Genomic DNA, 12579 nt, shown 5'->3' with positions numbered 1-12579 from the left:
ATTCTTATATTCAAGGTAGTTACTTTTGCGGTCTGCGTTTGGAAGCTCTTAATTATTTTTTATTTTAAACAACTCTGCTGAATAGTGGCAGATATTTCGCAGTAATGAATTGTCGCCACTAGGAGGCAGTAAAGTATTTTCTGATGCGTTTGAAACTCATCTGACCACTGCAGTACAGACATGTAAACACTCACTTTCTGTTCTGGTGATGTGGGTCTGTCAGCCTACAGGTACGTGACCGCTATGTCCCTTCATGTTTTAAACCTGCTTCGCTTCTACTTTTGGCTCCAGGTGTACTACCACCGTTCAGCAGGTGTTTAACACTAGCTCGTTGCTAACCGTCATTTGCCAAAACAGAGAGTGCTAACAAACGGTTAGCTAAAACTTAGCTAGCTCTCAAATGTGTATTTCCCTCATTCAGTGCATTAACCCGGACATTAACTCTGTGTTCTTAGCCACAACCAAGGCTAAAGCACACCGGGATACGGGGTACATTTAAGGAGCTGCGATTAGGCGTGTATTCTGCACCAGTGGGGCGACAGTAGCCAGCAGACCAGTTCTGTGAACTTTGAACTTTGTCATCATAAAGAAATGGTGCCACTTGATTAACGTTACATTGTAAAAGAAATGCTAACGTTACTGTTATATCTGTGAATGATTTGCAATGATTCACTTATATTCATAACTGTTTTGAATTTGAATGGTGTCAGATAAACCTGTTCAGATAAAACTGTTTTAATGCATCCCCTCCATGTCCCTACAGGTTTAAAGTTATAACTATTCTGCAGCTGACCTTGACCTCTGACCTCCCCATGGAAAGCTAGACACCAAGCCATTGTGTTAGTGTAAATAGCATATTGATCTTGAATACCAGCCCAGACCGGGAATTGAATGTCGCTGTGGTCAGCATGGCCTCCAGCTTTGCTCCTCCAAAACTGTCCGACTTCATCCTCACGGAGCGGCTGGGCAGAGGCACCTACGCCACAGTCTACAAAGCCTACAGGAAGGTCAGTAAGAGGGAGAGTCGCATACAGCCACTTTGCATATGTTTCAGATTATCAATCAATCATATATTTTATGTTAGACAAAGAGAACCTGAGTAAATGCGACGGGCACTTTTTAATTTATTAAGAGAAGAAAATGATCCCTGTCCAATGTCTGACCGTCAGATTGTGACCTCACTTGGGTTCTGCAGCAGGACAATGATTCATGTGAAAGACTCATGGCCGGTTATCGAAAAAGGCCTGATTGCAGGGCAATTACTTTTTCACATGGGGATATTTTTTTCCCGTAATAAATAAAATAATTTAATAACTGCTCATTCTATTTACTCTCGTTACCTTTCTCTAATATAAAAAAAGGTGTAAGATCTGAAACATTTAAGTGTGCGTAAAAATAAGGAACCAAGAATGGGCGAAAACCTTTTCACGGTACCGTATATGTCAAAACGTGTTGAACATGTACTGCTACAGTAAACTCTTTGAGGTCATTTAATTAATTTCTTCACTTTTTAAAGCATTACTACCTTGACCTCCCCGTAGAAGTGGTGACGATCGGCCTATTTATTTGGTGTGAATATGATATTGAAGTTGAATTCCTCACTATGACGTCGCAGGGGGACAGTCGGGAGGTGGTGGCGGTGAAGGTGGTTGGAAAGAAGACTCTCAACAAGGCGTCTACAGAAAACCTCCTCACAGAGATTAAAATCCTCAAGACGATGCGCCACCCTCACATAGTCCAGCTGAAGGACTTTCAGGTCCGCTCATTTGTGTCTTTTAGATGTGTTGCATCAAAAAAAAGTCCTTTCAGAGCAAATACAACAAGTCCTTGCATATTTTTAAAAGATGTAAATCGATCCGTGCAAACTTCATGTTAATTTACGACGGCCATGACATGCCTCCCTGTAGAGATGGTTACAAATTTCTGACCAAAATGTACACGTGTTGTCTTTCATCAGTGGGATGCCGAGAATATTTATCTGATCATGGAGTGGTGCTCAGGTGGAGATCTTTCCTGCTTCATACGCAGCCGTAGGATCTTACCTGAGAGGGTGGCGCGGCGCTTCCTGCAACAGATTGGTGAGTCATACTTTTTTTTACAACATCCCCACATAAGCCTTGTTTCCATGTCTTTACTAACCAGTTATTGTAGGAGTGCCTGAAGTGGTCAGAGTTGAGTACCACTGTGTATTTATGTGTGTTTGTCTCTGCACACACAGCCTGCGCCCTCCAGTTTCTTCATGAGCGAAACATCTCACACCTGGACTTGAAACCTCAGAACATTGTGCTCAGCGGCTCTGTCCTGAAACTAGCAGGTGATCTCACGTCTCATGGAGTGAACACATATTTTATTTGCGGTTAACTGCGAGCTCACACCCACCGATGCCCCTCACATTGGCTCCCAGATTTTGGTTTTGCCCGGTACATGTCACCATGGGATGAGCAGAGTGTCCTGAGGGGGTCCCCTCTTTACATGGCTCCCGAGATGGTGTGCCGGCGGCAGTACGACTCCAGGGTGGACCTCTGGTCAGTTGGGGTCATTCTCTATGGTGAGTACTTTGGGATCATTCGTTTGGAATGCTGCATGCGGCAGTCCTGCGTAGCGCCTTGCCCCAATAATTTGTAACACCACTTTTCCTTTTAAAGACTTTATGAGGTCAGTCAGTTGAAAAGCCCTGTAGGCTGGAAAGAGTCAAGTCGCAAAACAAAATGGTCATTTAATCATAAAATGGCAGCACGTTTTACTTCCCTGTGTTTCTGTGGTACAGTAATAGTACAGATGTAGTATAATAGCACACTAGGAGACCTTTGACATGTGCCTGACACGCAAGTTTTGTCCCTGTTTGTTACAATCGATTTAAAGATTACAGTCAGGCCCTAAAATATATGGAATTTTCTTTTTCAATTAGACTTGATTTATTTAATTTATTAGTTTGTTATAGTAATTTGTTTTATTGTGGTTTACATTCGACCTTAATCAGAATTTGTTGGGCCTCACTTTTGATCTTTCTGTTGTTTTTAACGCCTTGGTCGTAGCACTTTTTAACTTCTTTAAAAATTGCTGTATAAATACAGTTATTGCTTAAACAGTGGGTGTAATGGTTTTGAGATGATCTTTTAGGAGTAATCTTCTTAACCACGTGTGTGTTCTTATAGAGGCGCTGTTTGGGCGAGCACCTTTTGCATCACGGTCGTATGCCGAATTGGAGGAGAAGATCCGGAGTAACCAACCTGTCGAGGTCAGATTCTGAGCCACGAGTTAGTTATTTAGTTATTTATTAGTGAACAGCTTGTCTGAGACAGTAGGAAATCCTTTTTTAAATATAAATGGGGGAACAAATACTTTTGTGACTGTCTAGGGTAGATTATCGTTGCCTGATTGGGGAGTGTAAAGTCATTGTATGCATGGCAGCATTTTAATGTGGAGTCCTTTGTACGTCTTCAGCTGATCCTATTTGTAGAGAACATGAGTAATGGTGAACAAATATACAGCTCTTGTCCTCTAAAGTAAACACATTGCCTCGATTTCTCGACAGTGACGGACAGCTTTTGATGATGGAGGGCTTTCAGGACACTGGAGTTCTAGTATCACACTTTGAGCTAAAGGAAGGGCATTAGCACATGGCCCATTAGCAGGGGACACGAGACTATAAAAGGTCTTTGGCAGTGACGCCCCCCCCCCCCCCCCTTTGGGATTGTCCTGTGGATGGCGTGCAGCGTAATAAGGTCATGTTTTGTGCCTCAGCTCCCTCCTGGGGTCGGGGTATCCAAGGACTGCAGAGACCTTCTGCTGCGGCTGCTGGAGAGGAACCCAGATGCCCGGATCACCTTCGCCGAGTTCTTCGCCCACCCTTTCGTGGACATGGAGCACATGCCGAGCAGCGATAGCCTGGTGAAAGCGGTGAGTGAGTGAGTGAGTGAGTGAGTGAGTGAGAGAGAGAGAGAGCATGTGTATTTCCACGTGTGACCCTGCATGCGTTCACGATAGGAAGTTTCCTGTTCCTGCATCTGCTGACACCAGTGGGTTGTCTTCCTCTTCTTTCTTCTTCAGAAAGAGCTGGTGACGCAGGCCGTCCAGAAGGACCAAGAGGGGCAGTGGTCCGCCGCACTTTCCTTTTACTGCAGTGCCCTTGAGCACTTTGTCCCCGCCATCCACTGTAAGCGCAGCAACAGCTGCACTTTTGATCCACCGTGACAAACTGGGCTAAATGTGAAAACCAAACAACTCTCAATTGTCTCCCCCCCCACCGCACACACAGATGAGGTGGACCGACAGCGTCAAGCCGCCCTCAGGCAGACGGTAGGACTGCATTCCGCTCTATTTTCAATTGGCCCTTTTTTTTCTCCTTCTTTCTTCCCCACACTCAGGGTGGGCTTTCATATGGAATTAATTGCCTTCTCTGAATACCGTACGGTGTGGCTGGAGAGCACATGGCGAGCGTTGGGGGGTACGTGATAAAGTTGTGAGAGGACTTCCCGCAGGTCCGGCAGTATGTGTCCCGAGCCGAGGAGCTGAAGGCCCTGGTGGCCTCGGACAACAGGCTGAGCTTTGAGGAGACCCGCACCGCCAGGGACGTCCTCCGAGGTGAAGAGTCCGTCTCAGCCTGAGCGTTCTGCAGAGGCATGCGGATCACAGTGGGCCATGTCCTTTTCTAGCAGCATAGTTCCATGTACAGTAGGACTCAAAGGAGTATTTCCTGTTTATCTCTCCACTTCAGAAATGTCTCCAGACCAACCCCGGCTGCTGGCTGCTCTGGAGGTGGCCTCCGCTGCCATCGCTAAGGTTAGAGAAGGGGGGGGGGGGGGGGGGTTGGCAGAGCACTGCTATAAAGAGACACACAAAGGCTGGGTGAAGCAGAAGTAATGCAACAGAAGAAGAAAAAAAACACACCAGGGTCTAAACTCTGAGATAGCTTTCCAAATCTGCAATGAACCAAAAACATCTATTTGTGCCTTTGTTATTTTTTGGTTTATGTGAACACTAATGATAGACTCATTGTGCAGCGCTAGCAGACTGAAATAGTGGAACCTTGGATGCTCTTTTACAGGAGGAGAGCGGAGGAGATGACCTCGAGGCCCTGGATGTGTACCAGCAGTGTTTAGGAGAACTGCTGTTGGCGCTAGCAGGTAGACGAACCGCCTTCCTCTCCTAAACCAGATGTTTTTGGCCAATTACTTAAGTTCTTAACTGCCGTTAGCTCCAGAGACAGGGTTTGAGTACTTGTCTCATACGTCTTCTGTGGCCATCTGTGTTGCACGCATTTGTTATCATAGAAGCAGACTTGATAGCGGATGAGGGGAATTAGTTTAGGATTTAGTGTGCGGCCTTAAAATTAGACAAGTCAAGGTATGCCTGGACAGAGAAAATGACACCGGCTGTAAAAGAGAGACGATTTGAACTCTGAGAGCGAGTGTAAAGCTACTTAATTAGAAACACAGAGCACTTAGCAGCCTGGAATATAATAAAAGGGGATGGAAATGGACTTTGACGTGATTTATACTTTATAAAAGACAAAGTGAAAGGAGAGAGACGAGGGACACTTAATCTGCGACAGACAGAGGCTCCAGAGAAGACTCCGTGGCCGGGACCCCATTAGGCTCGTGAGCTCATCTGAAAGATGGGCCTAATGGGAGAGGTGGGATAGAGGGATCCAGATGTGGCTTTGAGCCGAAATGAGACCCGGTGCCAGCACCCCGTGTGTGGTACGAAAGCCGAGCCATCTGCTTCCCATTCAGTGCAGACATCACATTTCATTTCTCTCTCTTTATCACACGCTGGAAACAAATACGGAGGGAAAACTGTGGACGGGTGTCACATTCCCAAAGGAACTTTATGACTTGCAGTGAGAGACTCGGGACGCTGCAACCTCATCTTGTCAGTGGATTGGCAATATACCGGCCCAACTAATCCCATTACGTCCCAAGCAGCAGACCCCCCCCACCACCACCCAGGAGCCTCGTTGTAAAAACATTGGCTTTTTGTTTTTATAAGAGCTCTTTGTCGCACAGCTTTCAGACATGCCTCGTCACTAGGGAGTTCTGCTCCCCTCTCTCTTGCCCCTAACACCCCCCCCCCCACCCACCCCCTTTACCACGGGGCCGACAGTGGCCTACATTAAAACGCACCCCTGAGTCCCCGCCTCTACACAAGCGAAATCCAATCTAGCAGTTGACCTCTACGTGATTCGGTGGCGGCCCCTCTCCTCTCTTCCTCTCCTCATCCATCCCTGTTTGTTTCTTCTCCAGCTGAGCCTCAGGGCCGCAGGAAGGAGCTGCTGCACAGCGAGGTGAGTGTCACATGTGCATATGTTTTGTGGTAACGGCCATATCAGTCATCTACATGGCTGAGACGCGCACGCACACACACACACACACACACACACACACACACACACACCCCCCCACTGTCCACACTGATGAATTTGTTTTATATTCCCGATGGATGGCATGGCCGTGTGTGTGAGAAGAGTCGTACGTGGAGACAATTATCGCGTCGTGTCTACAGAGGTTTATAATGCCTTAAGCTCATTGGTTATTTTTTTACGACAACTGTTCTGGTCGCGAATCTCATTTTCGTTGTTTTTGGCCCCAGCTGCAGCTGCTTCATTTATTATTATTATACACAACAATGGAGCTGATGTTAGCGAGTCACCAGGGAATTAACGCACTTTTCCTGGTCCTTCTTTCACTTCATAAGACCTTTTCCTGCAGACTACTCTTTTGGACACCACACCCAACAAAACTGAACAAACGCTAAAGTTTGATGGTCCAGTAAGGACAAAAGAACACATGCAAAGGGCTTGTGGCTGACTGCCATTAAAGCTCCTTAACAGTTTTGTTTTGTGCAGCCAACAACAGAAACCAGAATCTTACCAAGCAACCCGCAGAAGGGTGAAGGGGCTTTGAATTAATCTCAAGTTATATGGGGGCTTGTATTAAGTAAATGCAGATGTGTCTCCAATTATCTAACACAGCATCAGGCCAGCAAGGGAGGGGCACTCAATGGAAAATGTGAGTGTGTGTTCGTGTGTGTGTTCGTTCGTATATACCTTAGCCTTACAAAGCTGTAATTCAATAAAACAGATATAGATAGGTATATTATTAACATATTAAAGGGACATAATGGAAGCCATCAGTTTTAGGTCTCCAGTGATTATGACACCCAAGAGGACTGGCTTTGTTCTGCGACATAGTGATGATATAACGTTTATTTTATTTATATATATATATATATATATATATATATGAGGTGCAGCCAAGAGCCCTCATGGTTAGCCGTGGATGGAATACTACAGTAAAGAGCCCCATCAAGCACGTGATGACCACGATCACACATGTGTGCCATATGACATGTTTTCCAAACATAACGGGGCGAGCAGCACATCAGCAGAGCTGATCGCTTCCATCTGTTTTGTGACATAACATTTATGTCTCAATGCATCTGGAAAGTTCTGCACAACACTACAGTTTGTAGTGTACAAGCTCAGCTCTGCAGAAACATTTGGTAATTGTAATATACTGTATATGCATTTATATATTATATATGTAGAGAATCATACTTTTTATACTTTACACAGAGGCCCTGAGAGCAAATTATAATTATTAGTCTTAATTAAACTATGCGGGACAATGTACACAAAGAATACCTGCAGCGTAATGCTTCACTGTGCTCACCATCTCACTTTAGCCTGTTAGCATGCTAACACACAAACACGTGCAAAGGACAGCGGAGTCCGTAAGTGTCTCTTAAATTTCTTTGGAATTCTTCCAAATCAGAAAATTTGATAAAACGCTAATTTTACGAAGGTCCGGGGGGTTCTCTACATTATGACAACTCGTCCGATAGTCCGATAGTTACAATATTTCTTTCCAGAACAACGTGACGGAGCGTCAAAAAACCACATTGTAACGTATACATATGAGAGCATGAGTGAGTACTTGCATTGCAGTGTTTTACTTACCTTTTAGAGTGAGGTAGTGCCAGATTACAACAGAAGTTATTTAAGGTTACCCTCCTGCTCCGATATACACGCACACACACGCACACAGGTGGACGCACTCCCACCAAAGGACAGAGTGTGTCGGGACATGTGACGTTGCACGGGAAGTGGCAATTGCCTTTACCATCATTTCATGTCTCTCCAGATTCAGAGCCTCATGACCAGAGCTGAATACCTCAAAAAGCACATCAAGGTAAACATGCGCTCCTCGCCGCAATGTGTTTGATTTCCAAAATCATTTTAGGGGCACGATTTAGACTTTTTTTTGGATATTCTGAAATCATCACTTAACATTGCTGATAATGTTCAATGAAGAAAAACACACTATGCTCACAATATCTGTGATGCCAAAGCGTGTGTTCATTCATCAGATGCAGGAGACGCAGAGGGACGCGTCACTGGACCGAGATCATCTGGCGGACTCCGTCCGAGGCTGTGAGTTCCCCTGCCTGCACGTCCAGTTGTTACTGAGACGCTGGCTGTAGCCCCGCTGTGCGGAGGCTTGGTACGGGAAAGATGGTGGTGGTCGGGGGCGGTCAAGTGAGGAATGGTCGCCCTAAAGGTGCAATGAAATGTCCTTTCACTTGTAAAATATGAGCCATTCTCTTGCTGTGCCAGCCCCCCCACCTCCCTCCCTCCCTCCCCAGGACTGTTTGGCTCTTTGATTTCCAGTCAGAGCCGCCCTGGGCTTCTCCTGTCCTCTCCCCCCTTGTAAAATGGCGCCTAGTGAAAGTGCTGACGAGAGTTACTTTATCCTAAACGCAAACGGCACTCACATCCACTTAAACTTAAACACCAACAAGAATCCCTGTTCAATCAGTAAGCATCAGATTGAAATGCTTATTGCATGTCATACACATGCCAAAAAGATACTGGACTGTATAAAAAGCAAAAATATCTTTTTAATATACTTGAACTTCCCACTGTAACACATGCACACAGCTTAATACTCAATGTTTTCTGGGCTCAGCTCCTTCCATGGATAGTGGATACCTAAAGCCCTGACAATATCCTGTCCTCAGCATGGAATTCCCGGGGAATTATATGAATAAAAAAAAAAGAGAGCGTCTATAGCAACGAACAAGTCTGTCTGTCTGGCTACATTCACTTGACTGATCCACGCAACAAGCCTCGCAAACGTATATCACATGGCCATTAACATTCACCGGCCATCCGCGTGACAGTGTAGACAGAAGGAAGGTGACATACACGGTGTGACGAATCAGGGAAGAGTACGGCTAAGATCCAGAAGCGGGTGTGGCCAGGATTTGTTTTTTCGTGAGTGTTGCCGAACACTAGAACCTTCATTTTCCTGATATGGAAAGGGAAACTGACACTGGTGACTTGAACCTGCATTCTTTCTAATGGCCACCAGGGGGCCCACAGCAGCGTTATTCCCTCAGTAAACATCTCAAACCACCTTCTCCTGTCTCTTCTGGTTGCAAGAAAAAAAGATGGTGACAGTTAAAAGGCTCCAAAACAGTAGTCAAGTGATGTCATGGCGACAAACCTCCCTTTTATACAGTCTACGTTGTAGTTTTTGTGAACAACGGATGTGATTACTGACCCACAGAGTCGTCTTAGCTGGCTCATTCATAGCATGGTAGTACATTTAGAATTGACAAAGTGCAGTGACCTTAAAATAAAGAGGGAACCCTAACACACATCGGTCGTCTGTTTTCTCAGCTTGCTGTCTGCAGTGATCTGCACGGCCACCGGGGGAATCTGGGCTCGGAGCCCGAGCGGAGCGTCACACTGCCTTCACCTGACCAGGTTTCTGTCGGGGCCAAACTACACCTTCATCACGCCTCCCTTTCCCCCTCTTCACCACCGCTGTCCGGGTGGGACGTCACAGCTGCCAGCCCCATGCGGTCAATGTTTGGGGCTGTTACTGGCAAGGTGATCATCTGGCAGGTTGTGAACTTGTGTTTGTACTTTTCGAAGGAACAAAGTTTGCAGGTTAAAATGCTGAAAGTAGCTCTTGATTTTTGGGTTTGCACGCTGGTAAATGTGAACGCTGGCTCCCTGCTCCTTACCCAGCTCAGAGCTCCAATCCCTCCTCCCCACACGCCATTGATATGTAAATGCCCGACAGCTTGTGTGACAATGCCACACTGTCATGGTAAAACGAGTCAACACAGAGGCTGTTGCATTTATTGTGGCGAGAAAAAAAAAATACAATGCAACAACTGGAAAAAAAAACAGTTATCCGGCCAAGGGGAAACTGTGAAAACCGTTCGAAACAAACCCAATCAAATGTAGACTGTGGCGTGATGAAGCGTCGCGTCACTGCTGGAGCGCCGTGTTAAGCACATTGCACGGGAGGCCTCGGCAAACACGCACGTAGTCCCTGGCCCTCCCCTCCCCGCTGCCTTTGCTGTGGGCGCACCGCAGGCTCACCGTCCTCTCCCCGCTGACGGAGCCCCCTCCACCACCAGGAGGGGAAAACTGGAGAGGTGCAGCCTCTGCCTTATTTACACTGGACTCGCATTTTCTTAGGTTTGGCACTGGCGGGGGTATGTGAGGCAACCGGCGGGTTGAGAAAGCCTTCATAACTGTGTGTGTGTGTGTGTGTGTGTGTGTGTGTGTGTGTGTGTGTGTGTGTGTGTGTGTGTGTGTGTGTGTGTGTGTGAGGGTGAGGGGAACAAAGAAGCTCCACAGTCGCTGTTGTAGGTCTTCACACACACGGTTTTGATTTCAGACGAGTAAATGTGCCTGAATACCAGGAAGGAGGAAATGTGTCTGCTGGCGGGATTCTCCAAATCACTGTGTTGTCTTGTTTTTTTTTTGAGTGTTTATACAGCTGTGATTTTTATATCGTATGTATTTATTCAGTGGGAAATTCAGTGGAAAAACAAAACCTCGGCAGTGATTTTCATGTCGGGGTTGGTCTTCCAGAGCTTATGGAAAGATTCATGTGGTGCCGTTGGTCCCTCGTCATCATCTGGACGGCAGCACGGCAGGAGCACCTGGCCTGGGGGGGGGGGTGTATGGACATTTGTTAATTAAATGATTCATTCAGAAGTTCTGTATTATTGTATAGTATATATGTTGCTGTTTAACTGGTCGGCAGTTGCACTTCTCACCACTTGTTGCTTATTCTGTTTCTCCAGGAGGTGGAAATAAAGCTTCTAAAAACAAACTGAAAAGCAAACCAATTTTTGAAAGGAGGTAGAGAAGAAGTCGAAGAAATGTTGCACTTTTGATTGCCTCAACGCGGCGGCTCGCCAGAATCTAGAGGGGGGGGGCCTCAAAGAAGCTATCTAGTTGCATTATGGGAAATGTAGGGGAAGTTGAGGCTCAAAGTATTTTGACCATTCCTTTTTTTGTGTTTTATGTGAGTCCATTGGTTTTATGAGCCCTTCAAAATAGTGACTCCAAGAAATCGATCGGTCGTTATACCCCCCCCCCCCGCCAAAAAAAAAGTTTTCCTACCGCTTGTGGCTGTAGTTTCCTGAGGTTTCAGGGATGTCGGTGTTCCTGCTCCAGCACCTGGTTAAGCACACTCAGGCCGGCCTGCCAGGTGTAAATCACTGCTTAAACCAGGCAGCAGCAGGTCATGGTGCAGGCCGGGGGGGGGGGGAAGGGGGAGGGCACTGCATTTGTGGCCCTGCTCCAATTGGCTAACGGGCCCCATTGTTCTGGCCCGCCTTGGTTCCTTTAATCATGACATGAGCATGTTGCTGCCAGGGAAAGCTCTGGATGCAGTTCTGACCCCGGTGCTTTCTTTGTTACTTGTCCCCGGGAGTCCTGCCAATTCCTTCTACAGTAATACAACCCACGAGGGACGTACAAGCACGCCCCCCCCTCCCCCCCTAAACCCCCTCTCCCCAAGTCTCCTCTCCATGACCACAACCTACGGCATCGTGGTTGCAACGGGCCTCCGTTTTGCACCAGCTCCATCAACACGACTGATTGCGCCCCCCCCCCTCCCGGCCCCCTCTCTGCGCCTGTCGCTCTCTGGCTACCCGTCAGCGGGACAGTGCCCCCGCAAAGAGGACTCCCTGTGTTCTACACCTGCGGGGGGGGGCAGGGCGCTCTTGACTCCGGCACCGAGTGCGGGTCAGCTGCTCGCTGCGGCCCTTATGAATGGGACATTGTACCTTTTGGGGAGGGAGGGGGTGCAAAAGCCTCCCAAATCCCCGGGTCACCCCCACTTTGGAGCAAGACTGTATAGTGGTGGGGGGGGGGGGGGAGTTTGTTAGAGACACGTTGAATAAAGATAATTTAGAAAATGGGCTCCAGCACAGTGCTGCCTCTGTGCCCCCCCCCCCCCGTTTCCTCCACACATTCAACTCCCCCAGGCTTCTCTGCTCTGTGTTTGTTTTGATTTTGCTCCCAGAATCGGGGGGGTTGGAATGGGGAGGGGAGGGTGATTATGTTGGAGGGCTCTAAAGAGGCATGGCAATGCTTAAGAGCGATTGGTGCTGAAGAGGACGGAGTCTCTGTGCTCTGTCTTTCTCTGCCTCGCTGCTCTCCATGACACCGTTTGGGGGGCCGGGGGCTCTGAGGGCTTCCTGTGGTTCGGGGGCAGGACGAGCTGTGCGGAAGTCAAAGATGTTGACGTTTGGCACCTGTAA

General features: G+C 47.2%; 1 protein-coding gene across 2 annotated transcripts; it reads left to right on the top strand.

Moving 5' to 3' along the window:
- Positions 1–93: 93 nt before the first annotated feature.
- ulk3 (unc-51 like kinase 3) lies at positions 94–11523 on the top strand. Of its 2 annotated transcripts, XR_005114495.2 has the most exons (18): positions 94–230; positions 764–1007; positions 1616–1756; positions 1958–2078; positions 2219–2314; positions 2405–2548; positions 3156–3238; positions 3745–3900; positions 4051–4156; positions 4259–4299; positions 4482–4584; positions 4718–4782; positions 5048–5126; positions 6246–6286; positions 8145–8192; positions 8371–8434; positions 9686–9898; positions 10898–11523. XR_005114495.2 is itself a non-coding variant. In XM_037455169.2 (17 exons), exons 2-17 carry the CDS (start codon positions 909–911, stop codon positions 9700–9702), a joined length of 1404 nt encoding a protein of 467 aa, XP_037311066.2. In that variant the 5' UTR covers positions 94–230; positions 764–908; the 3' UTR covers positions 9703–11522. The 2 variants fall into 2 exon arrangements, 1 of the variants encoding a protein (XP_037311066.2); XM_037455169.2 differs by having other exon boundaries at positions 9686–11522.
- Positions 11524–12579: the final 1056 nt, after the last annotated feature.

This window comes from Pungitius pungitius, chromosome 4 (genome assembly GCF_949316345.1).
Source record: "Pungitius pungitius chromosome 4, fPunPun2.1, whole genome shotgun sequence".
NCBI classification, from domain to species: Eukaryota; Metazoa; Chordata; class Actinopteri; order Perciformes; family Gasterosteidae; genus Pungitius; species Pungitius pungitius.
This window is presented reverse-complemented; position numbering and strand designations above follow the sequence as displayed.

Bases quoted from the DNA above. Each gene is read 5' to 3' on its own strand.
- ulk3 (XM_037455169.2), top strand. From the start codon at position 909: ATGGCCTCCAGCTTTGCTCCTCCAAAACTGTCCGACTTCATCCTCACG. The intron at 2,079-2,218 runs GTGAGTCATACT...CTGCACACACAG, and splicing joins GCGCTTCCTGCAACAGATTG to CCTGCGCCCTCCAGTTTCTT. The intron at 2,315-2,404 runs GTGATCTCACGT...ATTGGCTCCCAG, and splicing joins CTCTGTCCTGAAACTAGCAG to ATTTTGGTTTTGCCCGGTAC.